Genomic DNA, 22,172 nt, shown 5'->3' on the forward strand with positions numbered 1-22,172 from the left:
AGAAGTCCGGGTAGAATACACAGACGGGCTTAAAAGATCTGGAAGGAATCAGACTGAAAATCTCTTACGAATGGCTGTGACTGTGAAGCTAATGTTCACAAAATTAATCCTTATTATTCTCAGACAGGTAATGCTAATGTTGAGCTAATGATGAGCTGCTTGATACAGTGCTGAGGTGCTGATGAGCCGAGACGACAGAGGACAGGGAAAGGATTTAGCATGCAAAACGAAGGCGAGCACACATTAGAGCACTTCTGAAGAAAAACATCAAACTTTCATGTGTAACTGTAGTAATCTATGACCTGAATACAAGAATACTAATGGCATAATAGAACGCCTTGTGCCTTATGAGGATAAAGGGCATTTGCATATGCGATCATATAGGATCACATGACCCCATCTGTAACTTTAACGTGTGTTAGTCCCAGGAACCTCTTCCCAAACATAAGGAAGAATAATGAGAATGCAAACACGAAGTAGTCTGACTTTCCCAAACACACTCCTGGGAAATATAGCTTTCCCTCCCTTTTTATTCGTTCACTTGTCAGAATGTTGCTTCTATAAGGATTGTGTAAGGGAGGCATGAAATCACACGCTTTAGGTATGATTGAAAACTAAGTGGGACTGAATGCTTATATCTGCCAGAGATGAAGAAGTGACTGAGTTAGTAAATAATTGGTTGAAGGAGAGATTGGCTTTCTCTTCGTCATGGCTGAATCACAAACTGCTCCTCAGACTTGTTGGTGATACGATTTCATCCAAACGGGAGATACATTTTAAGTAAAGAAATAAAGTAAACTATGCCCCTAATTCTGTCTCTTCTTCATCCCCCACTGTTCTCATCCTTCACCTGGCTTCATTACTTCTCATACAACACACACTGTGCTGGGGAAGCAGAACAGCTGTCACTTCTGTCTGTCAGGAGCGTGTCTCCTCTCCACTGCAGCCACAAGTGACCTGGCCCTGTCTCAGAGCCAGAACAGATGACAGCCCCGCTGTAGCCTTTTCGCTCTAGGTGTGGGGTCTGGGTGTAGCCTCGTTGGTATCCGGACCATGGCTGTGATTGCACTTAGCGGCTGATTAAAATTTAATCTTGCCCTTGCAGTTGTAAGGATAAAGCCTTGTACAACAACAGAGAATTTGTGTGCAGGTAGGATGAGTTTGAAGTATACACAAGCAGGAGCAATCACACGGGCATCCATTATACAGTCTGTGCAGGACTATAAATCTGCACTGGAATTAACCAGTGGGTGGAGGCTGATTGCCGGAGCGGTCCCCTCACATTCCGAGGAATGAGAATAAATGAGCGGACGGAAGCATGAACAATCCTTTATTACACCCATTAGCTAGAGGAGCTGGAGCCCCTGTGAAACAGGGGATGCCAAACACACAGCCTAGTCATCACATACGTGGCCTGATTATGGTCCCCACTACGGTGTGAAGACCTCCACCGCCACACACGCATACCATTACCACATTATCCCTGCCCATTCCACCCTCTGTTCACACAATCAGTGGATTCAGTACAGTTTTCTGCTTACTCTTTGTAACGTCAAAACATTTCTGAAGTGCCAGCTAATAAGTGCATCTCTGGAGTGCCTCCATGAGTTCAATATGTTTGTTAACACTTTTCTTCCCTCTCTCTCTCTCCCTCTCTCTTTTGGAGAAACTTCAAGATATGGCAGAATCATTAATCAGGAACTTTGCTGTGAATTAGCTGTAAATCATACCACTCATCCCCGGATGCACTCTTCAAACAACAGTGCCAGGTGTTCTTAATCAAAATTTGGTTTGTTTGCTTTTTTGTGTTCGTGCATATATTAAAAATGCCAGGTGGACTGTTTTCTTTTTTCATTAATTTATTCTCTATCAAGAGCAAGGTAATGTTACAGCTCATTTACTGTGCAGAGCTTCAGGTCATATAAACATGTTTTGACAGCTGTTTCATTACATTCAGAATAGGCTGGCTGACGGTGTTTCTATTTTCTATTAGAGGTTACTTAATAATCCCTGCTGTTACAGTGTAGGTTGGTTATTGAGTTCATATGATGCTTTCAGTGTCATATCCTGCTCTTCAGCACTGTTTAACTGATTGTTACATACCCAAAAAGGTCTACGGTGTGAGGAGAGTAACATAACACTAAATGGAGGACATGAGAAGGCTATTTGGGTTGAGTTGCTAAAATGTTAACAGAAAGAAATAGAAGTTAATTTGAGAGGAGAGCCAAGGCCAACCCAACAAACGAGAAAACCTTAAACCCTGAAATTGAAATCTTAAAACTTAAAATAAAAGTCAACAGAAGGATTACAAGCCTACACCCCAGCTCCATGTTAACCAACGAAAAAACAGGTGAATATCAAATGAAACTGTAACAGAAGGCAGAGAAACAAAGGACAAATCATCATCAAAAAACAGGCCAGAGAACTTAAGACTAGCAGCACACACTCAAAAGCACATGGCACTCTGACAACCAGAAATGTTCATTCGCATATATCTGAGCATTTGCAGCTAACGCAATAAACCAACAAAGAAATGGATAGCAGAATAAAACACTACTGCCGTTCTGTTTCATGTCATTAGCGCAGTGACCCACAGCAAATGTTCCCTCTTCACCAAATGGCAAAGGAGTAAACTCAGCAAACTTTTGAGAACATGGCACACCGGCGACTGCCAAGTCTTCTGCCTGATAGGCAGTGAATTGAACTCATGACCTGTTCAACTTGAAAACGCTGAAATAGTTGGTGCTATGCTTGCCTTTTTTTTTTTTTTTTTAACAAGTGTTCAGTCAAAGCTTGAAAAGAATGGCTGCAGAGTTGTGGTATTTCCTCACTTTACTCTGAGCTCTCAGGGTTTCATGTCCATGTCCTTTAACTCCAGTCTGATATGCACAGAAGTACTTTCTCTATACAGTAGCTCTTTTGAGCATCATTTCTGTCTCCCCCTGTTCAAACTGTGTAATCAGGACACAGTGGGAAACACTTGAATTGCATCCAATTTCCTCTCGCTTCCCTTTGTTTATTGACTCGGGGACCTGACAAAGAGTGAGACTTGAGTGGGTTGAGCGAAAACCACAGACACTAACACTCCTAACCTCTTGCTAGCACTTGCTGTGCCATGAACAACGCAGTGGGGAGCCGTGAAGTAGATTGATTACACTTGTGATCACTCTTCTAAGATAATGTCCTTCCTTTTAATCATGAATTGTGCCGCCGCTCTTTACAAGGATAAGATTATCATCAGCAACTTCATCACTGTCTCATTGTAAATGCCGTCCTAATTGGACGGCTCCGCTCTTCCTTGGAAGTTTTGATCTTATTTACTGCTGTGTGTCCTTCGGCTGAAGAGGAATCATTTTTGGATTGCATTCCTTTGCCATCTGTTTTTTTTCTGTGTGTGTCTGCTGTCTAATGTGCTGCTTTCCTTCACAAAGAGACGTCAGTGTGTTGTCTTCCCTTGCTGCATTTAGGGGTTTTTAATGCTTGAGTGTGATTGTCAGTTGCCAGGTGAAGCTAATTACTCTACAAGACTCCGTAGGACTTCTACAACAGCTTTTTGTAAAATCAAAGGCTTGGCGGTGCTTGCACTATATGTTGGTTCGATCCCTGCGGTGTTGAGCTTTGCTGAGTGCTCTGAAGTCAATAGCTTCGTACTTACACATGGCGTACCATTGAGACCTTATAATCCTATGACTCCTTAAACTACCTGACATTTCATCAAATCACCAGCCATTTACCTGCAAGACACCCCCTAGCTTTGCTTTCTCTGAAACATTCTCAGTGTTTGAATTAAGATTTGACGGCGAGTCTTGCGAGATAAAGGCTCAAATGAGAGCTGAGACCTCGCAGCCTCGAGCTATCATCAGTAATCCACTCGTTTTACTCTCTTTGACGTTAGCTGAATTGACCAGACCTGCTCAGTGTCGATCCTTGAAGCTGTCTTGATTTTGAAGAAGAAGAAGAAAAGCAGCCTGAGGTAAAAGACCCAGCAATCTCACACATCATGCACAAAATAAATTGTTTTGTGCATAGAGTTTTTTTACTTCAGCATTTGGACTCGTATTGTAAAGGTTTTGACAGCTTCTTTCATACTCGGCTTCTTTCCTCCTTATTTCCTTTCTTCCCTTCCTTGCTTGACAACCCACTTCAATTTGCTCCTAGTTAATGACTAATAGATGAGTTAGTGATGAGCCATCAAAGTCTCTCAGTATATCATTTCCACAATTAAAGCTGTCTGAACTTCGCTCTCTTTACCAAACCAGTAACCTTCACAGTGGCAGCTTCAGGAAAAAGAGGGACACCAAAATGTCTGTGATGTGAAAAAAAAAAACAAGTCTGTCTGGCATTATATAAATAGTTTTTATCCAGTGTTAATTGCTTTAACTGCTTGGATGACCACATATATTTGTGAAGAAAATAACTCCCATTTCCAAAAACTCATAAAGCTACAATAAATGACTTAAAAAAAAATAAAAAAAAAGGACCTGGCACTGCTCTGCCACACAGATGAAAAACTTAATTACTAAACTCTCAGTGTCAGCTGAAAAGTCAGCAAATCGGAGAAAATGTTAAAAATACTACCCAAACCATGTCCATTGTAAACATCTACTGTGTTTTGACTGTGTGATGAGTCACAAGGACAGCACAGCTGCTTGCAGATACTACATACACATGCTGTTTTCCCTATCTGTAACTCTGCATTAGATTCAGAATTAAAAGAGGATGACTGCTGTGAAGTGTGTTCAACCTTTCTCCTCGATTGCAAGATGTGTTCCACAAAATATTGCATAAATATTTTCTACTGCGAATCTCCTGGAAGTTATTTTTGAACAGGGACAAACCTGGCCTCGTCATAAATCCCATGATAGCGTCGTTGCACTGGGTATTCAGAAAAGAGGTGCAGCAGCTGAGTGAGTCACTTTTTGGACTTGCTTGTTTAATATTTTGCCATTAATGGGTAGAAAACTTACTGAAAGGAAAGGCAGCAATTTAGGACCTCCTTGAGCAATAGCTGCCCCAGATACTTCACATTAAGACTTAAGATGGAATATGGAAAGTCTGGCTCTTTCCAAAGGTCATGATATTTACCTCCCGGTTCTTCTATATTTGCACAATAATTAATGTGTAAAATGATCTGTTGTTGTCTAACATTTACATTGCATTTCTTTCTTTAAATGCATGTGCCTACTGCACAGAATAAACTGAAGACGTACAAGAGAAATGGAAGAGGAGGAGATGTATTTGTCAAACCTTAGTGGTTTCGGTTTGTCCCTCTTTGTGTGTGTGTGTGTGTGTGTGTGTGTGTGTGTGTGTGTGTGTGTGTGTGTGTTAAAAACACTACGATTCACCTCTGTTTGTTGCACACACACCCCCCCCCTCCACCTCATTCTCTTCACATAAAGAGGCGTTCCATGACAGTACCCACTTGGTTTTCTTCAGTCAGCATATGGGTGGCACCATTACTCCTTATGACATCTTTTCACGCCAGGCCATTTTGCTGATGTGCACAGCACATAGCATCATCCAGCTACCCCTCATCATCCCCCCCAAACCAATTATCAGTTATCACCAAGGAGAAGGCTGTTCATCCATTAGTTATTCATCCACCCAAGTGCAGCTTTTACTCTAATTCGATTTTCTCCCTCCGTTTTACATTAAAAACCACTCCAAGATGGCAAGATGTTAAAAGTTAAGCACAGAGATTAACCGCATCTCTAAATCTCTGTGTACCCCGCATGTGCCATTAACCTTGAACAAGCTGATTAACTTAGCAGTGGTGTTTCCCTCACCGGGAACAAATCGTATTTAAAATTTGCAGCAGAGTTTCAGAGTGAAACCGAAGTAGGATAGTATCATTATCTCGCATGTAGCCCTAATCTTTTAATGTTGAAAAAAAAAAAAAGAGTGACCTATTTTGTGGGAAAGTAAAGAGAACAGGAGGGTGCCATGGATATTATTGGACCAAGTTTGTGTTGGTGCTTTGGCCCTGGTGTTTATTGCTGAAATCAGTGATCTGTTGCTCACTACGTGCTACCAAAAGCTAGAAAGTAACCCAGAACATTTGTGAACTGTTGCTCCCTTTACCTGCTCAGCACGTTTGACATTGAGTGCCGTTGCCCTTCTCCCTTTGTCCTTTTAAAAAAGTTGTCCTTGCGCTGAGTTATTACGGAAAGAGATTGGATAATAAACATATGTAAAAACCACACAGTAAATTTTAGAGCAGATTGAAAGAGGTGATACACCTTGAACGAGTTGCACAATAAAGGGAGTGCTCCACAGAAGATTGGTGCTCAGAGAAGAAAATTGGCAGAATTCATCAAATGTTCTGCGGGCATAAAACCTCAGCAGCAGCGCGAAGGGCCTTTAATGTGAAAAATAGCCCAGGGGCCTTGTGTGGTGTGTTTTATGTGGTTGGAGGGGTTAAAGGAGGCATGTACACTGGCTCATGTAGAGATGTTGAGGGGATTGTCAAATTTCCCCAGTGGCATCCTTACTCTCTCTCTTTTTCTTTCGGTTTCATGTCGTTGGAGCGTTGCTTGAGTTGCTGAGACAGTAGCGCTGACTGTGATTTATACAGTCATAAGAGCTGCACTGTAGCAGACCTTGGCCCGTATTTTATTCTGACACTTATTATTGAAATGAGACATTTGGGTGTAAGGAGGAACCCAGTCCGCTTTCTCGCCGAGAAGGATGAGCTAGCAGTCATGTTCGCATCAAATCTCGGTCTTGTAGCATTTGGAAAGTCCTCAAGGAGTATTTAATTCCACTTCTCTACTGAATGTCCCACTCGTAGGCAGTTTTTTTTTTTTTATGAAAATGCAAATTCCGCCTCGCGTGTCGAAGGACAGAATTCCAACATGCCGATGTTGTTGGAACTGCGGTGCGGGGGCTTCTGTTCGTGTGTCGTAGAGCAGACTCCGTTGGCAGCGTGTCGTGTGCCATATGGCTGCACAGACACAGCTGGGAAAAAAATCAACTAACAGTACAGTAGTTGTGTTTTTAGTTCAGTTTAGTTGTAGTAATTATTTTTGACAGAATTTCAATGGATTGACAGTGTTAACATTATTAAAATTTGCAGCATCACTGGGCGTCGGGCAGGCGACCACATGCCATACGGCTGAGAGCGGTCGACCGACCCACGGCCCTTTGCTGCATGTCTTCCCCGCTCTCTCTCTACCCCCGCTTTCCTGTCATTTCTTCACTTTGTCTGTCAAATAAAGCTAAAAAAGTTGGAGCATCACTGAGGCTTGTGTTTCCGTAAATCACCACCACGATTGAGTGGAAATGCTTATTTTTGTCTCTTTTTTTTGTGTAAAAATGAGTAAACACCATCCAAAAGACTTCTGTGTTTTTACTTTGCAGATGAGTAAATTAAGACAAACACTGTGGTGAGGTTTAGTTCAAACTTAAAAAGTATTTTCATTTGTCTAAGCGTTGAAACAAAACAGATGTTAACTAAGCTGTGCAACAAAATATATAAATATGTATTCTGAAGCGAACAATGCACTAAAAAAGACATTAATCATTAACTCGTATTAATGCACCACACTTTGGCGGTGTCCTTACTATCAGAGAGAGAGAGAACTACAACCGGATGAATTCAACTCAAGTGGGAACATGATCTAAATTAAAGCTGACAAACTGAACCCATCCCTAACTGTCATACCCACAGTCTTCTTTGACTCTTTTATCTGAGGGCTCTGCGCAGGTGACTGGAGCCCAACAATGAGGGGGTCATGTTGCCTTTTCCCAGAAGATGAGGAGATGGAACAGGCGTGTAATCGATGGATGTAAGCCCCACACTCCCGGGCCTGGATGACCTACATGTTACACTTCCTCCATCTGCCTGCATATACTTAGCACCCCACACGCTGCCACTCAGACCAGCAGGTGACTGAGCACATGAGCTGCAGACCGCGCGTAATCGAGGCTTATTGCATGTACAGATGTTAAGATCAACAGACAAGGTTACACAGTTAATACCGGGCTCTGTCGAAAGCCGTGTTTCCATGTCGCTGTAGCTGAAGTGGAATAAATGACCTTGGTTCATTCATTTCTGTGCTCTTCTACATCAGCCAGGATACCCACGAAGGCAAACGCTGTCCCCTTAGTCGCACCGTAATCTTTTGAAAATTGAAAACAAAAACATTTCATTAAGATTCAAAGTGCTACATGCACGCTATAAAGCAATGTGTGCAGTTAATTCAAAGGCATAAAAAAGCTAATGGACTATTATCGTCTACTGCCTGAGGCTGTCTTTTCTCCTCGCAGAAGAAGTACATCAATCACTTCTATCAGTAATCCCCTGCAAGCTGCCAGCGCTGTCTGTGCTTCCCGCTAGAGAAGCTGTCTCTTCTGTAGAAGCGGCATCAGATGTGGCTGAAGTTGACACATTAACAGATAAACTGCCCCCACTCTCCTACCACTATCACTACATTCTGCCCTCGGTCTTCGGAGATATTGATGGGAGGGAGCAGTCGATGAGACAAAAGCAGTGACAGAGGAGGCGCTCAAGGGGTCGAGCTAAGCTGCCGCGTGTTTGTTCTTCCTGGCTTGTCCTCTTACCTGGAGGATAAATGATAAGATGGGTCACAGATGAAAGCGCCTTCAGGATTGCGCTTTGCTGTAGGCGTCTACAAGCTCGTAGTTATATAAACAGTGACTGTTAAAGTTTTCAAGTAAGTCTGTTTGTTTGTCGGTAACGGCTCAGGGCGGCTTAAAGCGACATCAGATGTTTGCTGAAGAGGAGATTTAATGCACTCAGCCGCGTAACACATACAGTTTTTTGAATGTCTTTGTCAATACGGGACTCTGCTACAAAGGAAATGAAAGAAAGGAGGGAAAAAAGTGGTTGCATCCCTTTGTTACACTCCACTAAGCTGGTTTACTGCATTTGTTGTTGGAAGGCTGGTGGTCGTCTCTGGGGCTTTGAATGAAAACACATTTCTCCTCTGGCTACAGCTGCTGCATATCCATGTGCAAACAGCCAGCAGATGTGTCTTGATCCAGCTCCTCCATCCCAGCACCGGTTTCCTTCCAACTTCACATTTACCTGATCATCTCCTGTCCCGGTTATAGAGCAAATGATCTCTCCTGAGCAATCACCATTGTTTTGTTCCAGACCAATAAGATAATTCATGTTGACTCTGTGCATATGGAACACTTTTGGCCATGAAGCACTTGCAGAGCTGCTTTGGACTTGATAAACACTACAGCTGCTAAATAATTTGTTGCAAACAGATCTTGTTTACCAGCACGTGTTTATGAATGAATATGTATTTGCGTGCTTTGCATGCACACTTGAGGAGGATAGCTGATTCCTGCATAACTACATTTGAATGTGTGATGAAACTTTAAGAGGCTACAGCTTGTTCGGGCTGTTAATTTGTGAAGAAACAGTGTTTGTGGAATTTAGCCAATTCCAGTTTTAGTGTAGGAACTCACCTTAAGCACCGTTAAGCATGCAGATTGATGGTGTACTTTGTGGATAATAAAGCAAAAGTGTGCTGAAGGCAGATATTCAGTGTAAGAATATCTGAGAATATCGAGGGAGCCGCAGCCAGACTTATAGAACCCCTTCCCATCTGTCAGATAGGACTACAGATCCACACAAATAACATAGGCAGTGTGTCTAGCTGGATAGACATCAGTCAAGGGGACACAAGAAGGATGGCAGCGTCCCTCATGGAGTTAAAGCTACTTAATATTCTTGTGTTTATTGGGGATTAATTGTTCCATCTGTCTCACATAAAAACCAGTGAACAAAATAGAAAAACAACACAACCTTCCCTCCCGTTTTTTTTCCCTGATAGATTTCTTGTTTCTGTTTGGCTGTGAGTGTGACTCGTTAAACGGTGAGGCTTGGAGGAGAAGGAGGAGGAGCCTGGACTGGACAGTCTGAACAAGGGGGAGAGCTGGAAAATTTAATCATTTTTCTTTGGGTCTGTCATACGCTATGGGCTGCCTCATTTGTCTGCTCCAACTCCTTTGTTTCCAGCAGACTCTCTGTTCAAGGATTAGGCTACAGAGCAAGAGACATGCAGCAAAAGAGGAAAGAACGAGAGACAGTCAAAGGAGCTATATAAGCTAATTACAACAGTACTCCATGTTTCTTTAATACAGTACTTATGTGTAAGGTATTTGCTGCAGTACTTAAGAACTGCTGAATGGCCAAGAATGAAAGCAAGAAAGATTTAAGTGGGGGCACTTGCTAGATTCAATGTGAATAAGAGGTATGTTTTGTGAGTGGAATACCTGAAGACCTAAGAGTGGGGGCCTTGGAACCTTTATTGTCATTGGGTGGAAATATTTAACCTTAAAATGTGTTTTGGCATACAAGCCTTTGTTTGGGAGTCAGTTAAGGGCATTAGGTCGTGCATTTCAATTGTAATTGCAGGTAGGAGTGAAGCCGGGATGAGAGAGGCTGCACGACTGCTTTTTTTCTACCTTCACGTTGCCCACAGTTGAACAACAGATCTGTTGACCGAGTTTATCTCCTGCTGAGGTGATTAATGTAAGTTTGCTGCAAACAAAGGTCACATCAGGAGGCAGGGGAGCAGACCAGAGCACAAGAGCTAAGAGAGTTATATATGGCTACAGTTACTGCTGAGAAAAGAAGCTGTCTATTTTTTGTAGGGCATCCCTCAGTCTCTGGGGATTTACGTGGAGAATTAAAAGGAATAACACAGACGCATCCAGGAACGAACTAAGTAGAACAGTAGAGCAGCACTGCTGTGGCATAACAGTTATAATATTCATTGTCCTACGCTGTTTATCCCCCCCATAAATATTTTTATATTTACTGCCAGTACATAATGGCGTTAGTTATGGGGATGGCAAACAGATGAAATTATAGCAGTGCTGTGCTGATGAAGATTTATTTACTTGTCTTCTGTGGCACTTGTCGGGTAGCCTTTTAATGCTACCAGGAAAAAAGCAAGTCCACATGATGCTGTAGGGTCTTTCTTCATAAAATCTCTCCATTTCTTGTGAAGTGTAGTCACAAATTACTAAAAGTGCTCCTTGAAGGAGAAGAAGTGTTACTACTCCTCAGATGGTGTCCTAGGATGTTGGTGATGTGCGTATGTGTGAATTGCCCAATTTGGGAGTTGCCAAATGGGGATATTTCTTTCTTCTTCTTTTTTTTCTTTAGTCTTTTCTGCTCATTTGTGCACATAATGGAGCGGTTACTGAGTGTGGAGTCCCCTTAAGGGATTTTTCCTTAGGGTATCTCGAGATATTAGATATATGTCTTCATTATCTGGATAGTTTCAGCTGTTCGAAACTTTAAAGATGATTACGCAGCACTTCGACTGTCTTTTTGTTTTTTTCTTTAAATCTCAGGTTCCAACTCTTTGTGAAATATGATATAAGGTGAATACTTTTTGGTGTAGTCAGCTTTTGAGTTGTGGGACTTTGTTCTGGCTTTTTCTATCAGCCAATAAGTCAATTACAAATAAGTGATGATAACAATAAAATAAAAGACAAATATTTGCTTGGCTCCATAATCCAATCCAACTAGTTGCGTATAGCTCAAATGGGATTTATGAGGACTTGGAAACATCCATGCTTTACACACAGTTAATGCTGTGTGGTCCTGTCAGTACAAAAGCACGTTGAGTCATTTCATTCAAACACAGGAGTAAAGAATTGGTGGTGGGATTTCTGGGTTTATAAATATAAACCTCCTCGGTCGGACTTCCCAGGTGCGTTCTTTGTCTCTAATGTTCATTTAGAGGCAGTACATGCACACAGTCAGTTGCTGTAAAACTACCAGCTGCTTATGAATTTAGGTCATTTTGTTACAGTCAGAAGTAGACTCTGTGTGTGTTTATTTCTGCCACGACTTCGCATTTTAAAGAGTTTGTAATTCAGGCCCAGAAACACTGCCGCTTTTGAGTTTCCCAGGCTCGCTGTATCTTTCCACAGCTAACACTTGTGAATATAAATGCCTTCTTTTACTTCATAGTTGTCATTTTAACTAATTTAAGTTTGCAGTGTGAGCAAAATACTCCCTTCCAAAGCCACATTTAAATGCAACAGTAACTGTAATTATCCTGCGTCTACCTTATTTTCCCTCTTACTTTTCTGCCGTTATCTAAATTATAATCTCTGGCTTGAGCATTTATACCAAAGCACATTCTCTGGGGTATTCCACAGCCAGAGTTTCTCCTGCAAAGAAATTACTGGTGCTAAATGAAGCAATGATTTTCTTTATACGTTCCAGCTGTAGTGCAAATGGTTTTCAGTCTGCCAGAAAATCCAGTTCTTTTTCGGGAGATGAGGTTGAAGATGGAATGAGTGGACAGAGGCCGTTTGGGTTTTGATCTAACAGCCTAATTATGTTGCATCACACTGATTGTGTGCATGCTCTCCACTGTTATATTCATTAAGATGCCTTTTTGATCATATATTGAGAAGACATCGTCTCCACCTTTAATGAGTCAGTACACTGGGTAGAGAAGTTTAGAAGAATGCATTAAGATTGAGGGTGTTTTTAACATGTGGTGCATTTTTTACTGCTAAACAGTACTCCGTTGGTGTAGGTGAAGGGCACTGCTTAGAGTAGAGCATGCAGGGAGCATGATACACAAAGAGCAATGCCTTTGGTGTACAGGCAGTGATCTTTTCTATTCTCTCATGTGCTCAAATGAACATTGCTAAGTTGTATTGGCAGAGTACATTTTGTTTCATTCAAATGATACAGATATTTGCATTGTCTAGAAAAGTGCAGAAGCTGCTGTGCATGTATGAAAACAGCTTTAGTTTGTCATCGTCTCTGCTTTAACGTGCTCTGCAAAAATGCAGATAAGCCTGGCATAGGCTTTGAGCTTATGTCACTTTTCCCAGGTTTTTAGTCTCAGTATTCACATGCGAAATTCAGTACTGTAGAACCACTTAAATGATACCTGCGCTTATAGTATCTTTACACATTTTTATGCCAAAAAGTTGTCAAAATAAGCGCACAAAAGAATGCAATTTTTCACTGTTATTCTCAGGTGAATGGAAAAGAGTTGTCCAAGTCCAGCCATGAAGAGACTGTGGAAGCCTTTCGCCCTGCCAAGGACCCCGTCGTGGTGCAGGTCATCCGGCGGACCCCCAGCGGGCGCCCCCATGGCCCCCCTCAGGAAATCCATGTGGTGGATGTGTGCACTCAGACTGACATCACCTTTGAACACATCATGGCGCTGGCAAAACTCCGGCCTTCAACCCCTCCTGTGCCTGACGTCTGTCCCTTCCTGCTCTCTGACAGGTATGCAGAAAATGTAAAGCTTAAAAAGATCGGGAGCCCTGCTTTCACAGAGTAAAGGACTGTGAGCATCGCAACAAATGATTTTATATAATTTCTTGATATATATATATTTTTATTTAGATTTACTCCACTATGAAGTTTTAGGTTTGCTGCAGCAGATAGCGATACAGAGTTTGTTGTTGTGTCCTTGTCTGACTTTGGCTGATGCTGACAATAATTAAGGATGGGGGAAAATAAGCAATGTCATTGAGCCATGAAGCAGAAATATCAGCGTTTGTAGGATTAGCATTACAAGTCTGGAGGACGACTGTTTATTATAAATAAATTGCCTAACCAGACGCGCAGTTTATTCTGACAAATAGAGATTTGTTTGAATGGGCGTCCTAGAACCATTCATTTCCTGCTTCACAAATACGAGGAAATGGGGGGAAAAAAGAAACAAAAGACAAATTATGGACAGTTTCAAGTGGTTCTGATTAGCCAAGCGTGCTACATGTATCACTAGGCAGATAAAGTCCAAGACCACAAATAAATGTTGTTATAGATACAACGTCCTCTAGACTTTGAGGATCTGAACTACCAGTGTATTACTTACAAGGGGGATAGGATAAAACTGCAATAATAAGTCAACAGAGATTATTTTTTCAGTAGTCAGACTAAATATATTTTGAGTTAAATTTCTCTATATTTAGAGAAAATATAACTAATGTAACTATGTATAATTTGTGGATGTGAGACTGATCGTATCTCAACAGCTCAAGCGTTTGCTGGGTTGTACATCACTTCAAAGCCAAGTTGGGTTTTTTTTTTCCTTTTTTTATTGTTTGTGAGAGCAATCCATTAAAAGATCTCCAGAGTTTGAAGCATCAACAAGAGGTTTTGCTGGAAAACAACAAAGGAAACATGGCTCCTTATTTCATCTTTTGGCATTTTAGTTTATGTGTTATGTGTTGTGTTTATCTCAGAGGAGAAGTAAAGTGTGTACAAGAAAAGTTTAGCATAAAAGAATATCTAGGTTTCACCTCGAGGGAATGAGCGAGAGCAACACTGCAGCTTTATTGCACAGAGCCGAGAAATTAAGACTGCCCCATTGTTTGGTACAGTAGACGATTAATTCCAAAAACACTACACATTTTGAGTTGTATATTTCTTTTCATTGGAAGCTTGCGTAAGTATTCAGTCAGTTAAAGCAACTGTGTGTCAATATTGGAGATGTTATTTTAAAAAAAAACTGTCTGGGTAAGTATCTTGCATGCACGATATATATATCTATATATATACTCAGTGTCACCATAGAAATCCTCACAGGAACTTCTGGCCTTAATTGGAGCTGCTTGGGGTATTATTTTGCCTCATGGAAGGTTTACAAGGTGATTAAAGCAAATGGGCTAATAAAAAAAGCTAGGCAACACAAAGGAATGTATGCCCGATCCTCACAGCCCCAGGCCAAGTCTGAATGTAATCAATGTGACCCATAAAACTCACATTTTCTTCTCTTCATCTGAGATCAGGTGCACAATCCAATATACGGCAGGTTTTATAGCTATAACAAAGGTTTTGGCATCTTATATTTGGGGCTAGATTGTAAATTTGTAATTGTGTTCTTTGCACCCACTGCCAAATGTTGTTACATGAATAATATTGAGCCATCAAGCATTCTGACATTTACCAGTCTGTTTTTTTGTTTTTTTTTATCACTGGAAGGTTGTTTTGAGACAGTTTTACAGTCCTGGGTAATCTGGGAGTCAGACAGCCCCTGGAAACATCACTCAACGTGTTCGACAGAGTGTCTTTTTGAGGTTTTTGTCCACCGTGATTATCCTGTGCGGCACCAAAGCTTGTTTGTCTCGTTAGGCCCTCACAATGCTGTTTTGTTCTGTGACTGAGGGAGGCATAATAGAATTACACTTTACAGTGTGGGGGGTTTTGTCTGTCAAGAGCAGGAAGCAAATTACAGTATGTGGATATGCTGTTATTAACACTCCAGCACCAATGAAAGCTCTTGACAAATCCTTTCTTCTTCAGATTTCAGCTAAGACAAAAGCAACTAAGTCCTGTCACTGTCAAACTGAGGAAAAGCATCTTGCTTACACCAAAATCTCCACCTCTTTCTGTTTCCCTGGCTCCCTGTCCATCCCTTTTGACAGCTGTCATTCCCTTCATACAATGGACCAGGAATACTACGAAGGGACTGACTACCTCTCCCCTGTACCCGCTGATGGAGACAGGACAGAGGAGTTTGAGTATGAGGTAAGACTGATACTTGATATCGGTGGCAACTGGAATGGTCAATATTAGCTATAAGGGATTATTATCAAAAGTGTATGCATGCGAGTAGGATCCCTGCACAGGTGTGAAGTGTACATCTACATTCCTGCAAACACATTTCTCCTGTGCTCATCTATTAAGGACAAATCCCAGGGGCACTGTAGTGCGAGATAATCAGTCGCATCACAGTCCTCGCTTCTGTTGAAAATGACCAAAGCTTTTGCCCTCAAAAGGCGACAAGATAAAGTAGAAAACTTCCAAGTGCACCCGTTCTTGCTTGAGATTTGTAAGTTGTTTTCATGTGTCCGGAAGAGAAACCGAGGGAGCTGTTTGACTGAGTATGATCAAACCCAATTAAAGTGAGGTGTGTGTGGCAGCTGCTAGCAAGAAAAAAAAAATCTTTGCTTATGCGTCTTTCCCAAAGTGTAAGTAAGGGAAACAGTAGGATAGGTGATGCTTTGGAGGCTAATGATCTCTAGCACATTAGAGAATCACTGATTCAGGGACAGGAAGTGATAAACAGACTGTGTCTGTTAACCGCTTTGGTCCAATATTCTTTATTTCCGAGTCATTGAGGTGTGAGCACAAAGTCAGCGAGGGCTCCTCTGGTCTGATGTATGATGTTTGCTCACCCCTCCCTCCTCCTATTTGTTTCATTGAATTTGTTCTGAATGTTTTCACCCACTGAGGTTGAGCTGTTTCTTCACATCCTAAAGAGATTTGTGCACCCATTTGGATCGCAGAGGCTTGAGTGTCAAATCGGAACAAACATAATGTATTAAAGCATCTTTTTACGCCTCATTGCTATTAGCAAATCCTATTATACTCTGTGTGCTTTGCAGCCTTTCCACTTTCTTTTTTTCTTTTTTTAAATGCTTGCAGGGTTTTATACTACCCTGATGTTGTTCCACTTACTGTATGTCGACTGAAAATGCTGTGAGAGGGATATGGGCAGAAGCTGAAAAGCCACTTTCAGAGTAGATATGATCACGGAAGCACTGAAGGAGAGAAACAAGAATGAAGGAAAGGCAGTTCTTTAAGATGTTTTCTTTGTTATGTGATGGCAACTAACAACTAACTTTATCTAATTTACTTTGTAAATTAGGTTTACAACACTGTACGACAGTGATGTTAATAAGATTAAGAGAAGACTGGTGCTTCAAGTCCACACTTATAGTTTACCCACTTTGTAAGGGACACCGTGCTGGTACCAGGTTGGACTCTCTTTAGTTTCAGAACAGCCTTAATTCTGTCTGGTGCAAATTTATTATGGTGCTGAAAACACTCCTCAGAGACTTTGGTCCATATTGACACGATAAAATCACACAGTGACACATCCACAGTGCTAATAATATTTCACCAGGTGTTCTGTTGGATAATTGCATTTGAGTACGATGAACTTGGTGTCATGTTCAAGAAACCAGATTGAGGTTATTTGAGCTTTGTGACATGGTGTGTTATCCTGCTAGAAGCAGCCATCAGAAGACGGTTACACTGTCATAAAGTGATAAAAATGGTGAGCAATAATACTCAGGTAAGCTGAGGTGTTTACATGATGCTCAACTGCTACTAAGAGGCCAAATGTGTGCCAAGAAAATATCCTGATACCAATGCACCAACACCAGCATCTCCCGAGGATGGATCCATGCTCTCGTGTTGTTTACACACAGTTCTGAGCTCATCATCCAAATTTTGCAGCAGAAATTGAAACTCGTCAGCCCAGGCAACATTTTTCAATTATCAGTTTCTGAAATACTCAAACCAGTCTATCAGGCACCAACAACCATTCCACATTCAAAGTCACTTAAATCACCTTTCTTCCACACTCTGATGCTCTATTTGAACTTCAGCAGGTCTACGTGCTTAAATGCACCGAGTTGCTGCCATGTGATTTAATGAGATATTGGGATTAACAATCAGTTGCGCATGTGTACCTAACAAAGCAAGAGAGCAGATCAGTAATTTAATCCAGGTCTGGGGACATATGGACAGGACACAGGAAACCTTCCATTATATGGTTCATGTTAAGTTATAAAAACACGAGTGCTGAATTCTCTGACCTCACAAAATAACCTGACATCATTACACATTACAGGTTATAGCTGGTCATGTAATGGCATATAATTGTGTATTTAGAGGCATCCTTCATCTGATTGCGGTCTGTTGGTGTTGTATAAACACACAGTCTCGGTCGTTGTGTCCTTGGGCAAGACACTTCACCCGTGCCTACTAGTGGTGGTCAGAGGGCCCGGTGGCGCCAGTGTCCGGCAGCCTCGACTCTGTCGGTGTGCCCCAGGGCAGCTGTGGCTACAATGTAGCTTGCCATCACCAGTGTGTGAATGGGTCGATGACTGAATGTAGTGTAAAGCGCTATACAAATACAGGCCGTTTGCCATTGCTAAAAGTTTCCTTTCATTTACGGTTGTAAAATAAGGCTCTAACATCACAAACCGGTTGGTGCCATCATGGTGGCTACAACCATCTTGTATTGAGATTCTATGTCAAAAAATGTGCACTGAAACATACGTTTCCTAGAATTCCTGCATGCCTGTGGGGGCAAAACTATATTAGTAACCATTCCTGTGATTAACTCAGGTGAGTTCTGCAGACATGAAGTACTCCAAGCACAGAGAGAGTCCTCCCAATTTCCCTGCCAGCGGTAGCCATCCGCACATTTCTGGCTGCTTTTTCAATTACTGGTAATCAAAAGTGCGATTATTATGACAGCATCCAATGTGCTTTGATGGTTGGTGGCAATCTTCTCCTTAATCACGCCATCGCAGTCATTAATTTACTGTCAGCCCTCGTCCCCGTGCTGCAATCTCCTTCCTGAGAGGCAGAGAGCTCGCCTGGAAAATAGAGGGAAAAAAAACAAATGAAAAGAGAAGAGAGAGGCAGTGATTGCCGAATGCGTTTGATGGTTCAGGAGTCAACCTCCTTTTGCAGAAGCTTCAGAGTGAGTGGGTGTTTTTTTTTCCACACAATATTGTCTTAAAACAAATAGGCAAAAAAGAACATCTGATAAATAAAATGGGGTCACATCATTAGACGCGCACAGATTTGATGCCTCATCCACCATGTAGTAATGGTGCCAATCTATTTTCTCTGATCATTTAGCCACAGGTTTGCAGCATTATATCTAGCTATTAATTAGTCAGAAGTAAGTTTAAGCTTGTTTTACGGAGCCAGATAGGGGTGATGCATTACCTGCTCACACTGCTGCTTCGCCTCAGTCGCGGCAATTAATTTGTGTGGTTTATTTTTAGGCAGATGTCTCAGAGACGCTGCGAGTGATTTCCCACAGATATCCCACAATTTCACACATCATATTAGCATGCCAGATATGCACTGTCTCCTTGGCTCCCCATTACCTCCATGACTGCTCCACTGCCTCTGGAGCCGTGCTTCTTTAATAGTATCTCCTCCAACAATAGCATGATATCTCATTAGAAACATTTTTAATTTAACTAATGATTGATTTTTTTCAGCTTATTTTGTTCAGGTAATCTACAGGTAAAGTTTCTTGCTTTTGTGTTGTTTACTAACGCATCAGCCGGGATTTTGCGCCGCCGCAGCTTCTGAGGCACTCAATTAAAGATCTAAACTCCCACTCAGATGGAGATGCTGGAAAAAAAAAATCACAAAGCTCAGATGATGCAGATCTCCTTAAGCTCTTTGTCTCTGCATGTGCGAATGTGTGCTCTGTTGAGAATATGTGTAGGTGTAAGCATAAGATGTGCGCAGAGAACTGCTTGTGTGTGTGTGTGTGTGAGTCTACGGGATTGTGTACCCCAGCAGCAGCAGGTTGCTGGTCCAAAAACACGTCAATGATCTGTCACCGTGTGTGTGACAAGTTGAGATACGGGCGTGTGGGAAGAAATGAGTGGCAGTGGGGCAGGAAAAAATGGGAATTTAGCCTAAAGGTCTGTTTGTGTGTATGTGAGGAAGTGTGTGTGTGTGGTCTCAAAAACAGCTTAGTAGGGGTAGCCAAAAGCAGCAGCCATTGGCCTTTCCCCCCCCTTTTTTCCCTCATCTCATGCCAACATGGCCAGACCCACCCCCCCTCCCCCAAAGCCACCCATCCACTTCTGGAAAGTCCGCCACATCTGACACGTGTAACCAGCCAACCTGCTCCTTGTCAAAGAGGAAATGACTCTCACGGTTTCTGTCTGAGACCCCTCTGAGCCCCACCAGAATCCTCACCGCCACCTTATTTCTCTCGGCCCCCACCATCCTCCCCTTCACTCAACCACCTCGTTCCTGCTGCTGAGAGTGTTTTGCTGCTCTAATGAAGACCTTGGGAGGAGAGGCCATTTCACACTTGATTCCCTCCAACACCCTTGATATGTTTGAGCATTTGAAGATGGAGTGTAGGCCTGTGCTGCGCCGTGTTTGGCTGCACAGTGGCTAAAAGAAACAGAGTGCAAAGTGGTTTTAAGAGTTTAGAAACTGAAGAAAATAAAAAAAGCTCCACCAAAACGAGGAGCTAAAACGAGGAGGGGAACTTGTGCGATTTTTACTTTTTTTCCACTAGTGTTTATTAAAGACGAATAATTCATGTATTCACCAGGGTACCACGCTATAATCCAAGAGCCTCCTGGGAAATTTGCAGACCACTGATTTGTTAGTCAATAGTTTGTTTATCTCTCCCCACAGGACACGGAGGAGTAGTTTAGTACTGTAGCAAGTGTGTATTTCTGATGGCATTAGCATATAGTTTATTTATAGTCTAATATTTTATAACTTAGCAGAGACTTGAAAGAGGAAAAACTCAGTCCTCTGACATTTATCAAAGCCCCTCCGATCAAACTCACAGAGCCAAGAATGTCTTTCATGATCAAACACTTTCAATCCTAAAAAACCTCAGAAAAGTTGGAAATCCAGACTCAAAAATCTTATAGTTTTATTTTGCGCTGAACTTAAAGGACCTCATCAGTGGAACAGCCTCTTTGTGTTTGTGTAGCCATTGCCAAGCTCATGCTTTTACGTTAAATGTTTAGAATTTACATCATTCAGTTTGTGTTTCTTCCTTTAAAGGTTAGAGGTTAGAAGAGTCTGTCTCTTGGACCCTCCAAACCTTTTAGTAAAATCACTCCATCTTCTTGATCTTTTTTTCCGTTCTTTTCCACTTAGGAAGTAGAACTGTGTCGACTCAACAGCCAAGAGAAGTTGGGCCTAACTCTGTGCTACAGGACAGATGAAGAAGAAGATGTGGCCATCTATGTTAGCGAGGTGAGTAGATAACTTGCCCCGCACTTAAATAAAATAAAGACGTTCATACGAGACATCTGCAAACAATTACCTTGAGTGTGAGTACTGTGGATACATAATTTCATACATTAGTCACTAAGCTCAAAGGTTTTGTGACACTGGCATGTACACCATCACACAAAACCCTGAATCAGTACCTGCTCATTTCTAGGGCATCAACTACTGCCCTTTTGTTTCACAGATACCCACTAGCTGTCCTTTGGCATGTGTGTCATATACATGTAACCATTTTATAGACTGTAGTAGGAAGGGTCTCGCTTCCACTCGTCACACTGGGATGCTTTTTAAGTACCCTCTGGGATCAAATTTAAATGTGCTGTCAAAGTGTCATTTTTCAGTCATTTTTAAACAAAGGCAGTTTCCTCACCCCAATCGTGAAGTTTTCGATGTCTCAAGCTAAGCAGCAGGGGAAGGGAAAACGGAGCTCAGGACACAAAGCTCTAAAACAAGTCACGAACTGCAGTCTCCTGCCTGATAGACCTGCCATGTATTCCACAGCCACCCCTCTAACCTGCGTGCTCTATCAGTCTTTCAAACCGGCCTGCTAACCCTCTGTGTCCAAAACGGTTGCAGGTGGTGTGTCGAGGCACCAACGCTAGCAAAATCAGACAGAATATGAGATGCAGCAATCCAAATTTGTCCTGTTTCAACACAATCATAACTTAGTGTTTAACTTAACAATCTGCATTCCTCAGTGTGAAGAAGAGACTGGAGATCTTTCTTTTATGTGGTGACATCTGTAAACACAAACATAAAAAATGATCATTTCGAGCTGATGACACAGGTGACGATGACATTAACCAAGGTGACGACAGCTCGTTTGGATGCCGTGAGTGCGATAAAGGCTGCACAAATCTAGACTGAGAGAGAGAAGCTGACAGGGAACAGCATTGTAGTCATTGGACCTTTTCAGTCATGCCAAGTAAAAACTCTACTGGCCCTTGTGTTGTGTTAGTTCTTGTAGTCAAGACAATACAACACAGCAGACGGATGAGAGTAAGGATCCAAAATCTGTAATGAATGAGACACCATGTATCCTGTATCTTCTTCCTGACTGCCATTTTTAATCCAGCAACCAGATTTAGGGCTGCTAACCATTTGAAAGATGACATTTCTAGCATACTCCACTATATACATATTCTAACACTTAAATATTAAATATCTTCCTACATCAGTACTGTGATGAAATGTCTAATGAAAAATCTCACACAAAATTACTCATGACATTTAATATTCATCTTCAGTGTGAGAAACAACAATTTCTTCATTTGGTGAAGTTTTAAAATTGAATTTTTTTAATCAAATCTGACATTACTGAACAGTTTAGCATTGATCTGTGTGTGCGTGATCATACTGTCAGTTCACCAGAAACAAAATGAATGCC

At 41.8% G+C, this 22,172-nt stretch overlaps 1 protein-coding gene across 2 annotated transcripts in view; it reads left to right on the top strand.

The window, feature by feature from the left end:
• LOC120730039 (PDZ domain-containing RING finger protein 4-like) overlaps positions 1-22,172 on the top strand; it is a 111,388-nt gene that overhangs the window by 82,243 nt on the left and 6,973 nt on the right. For both annotated transcript variants that reach the window (XM_040026130.1, XM_040026131.1), the window contains 3 exons: positions 12,996-13,249; positions 15,397-15,499; positions 20,651-20,749. In XM_040026130.1, coding sequence (XP_039882064.1) covers positions 12,996-13,249; positions 15,397-15,499; positions 20,651-20,749 — 456 coding nt within the window. The remainder of the gene's footprint in view (positions 1-12,995; positions 13,250-15,396; positions 15,500-20,650; positions 20,750-22,172) is intronic.

This window comes from Simochromis diagramma, unplaced genomic scaffold, assembly GCF_900408965.1.
Source record: "Simochromis diagramma unplaced genomic scaffold, fSimDia1.1 OVJJ01000293.1, whole genome shotgun sequence".
Taxonomy (NCBI): domain Eukaryota; kingdom Metazoa; phylum Chordata; class Actinopteri; order Cichliformes; family Cichlidae; genus Simochromis; species Simochromis diagramma.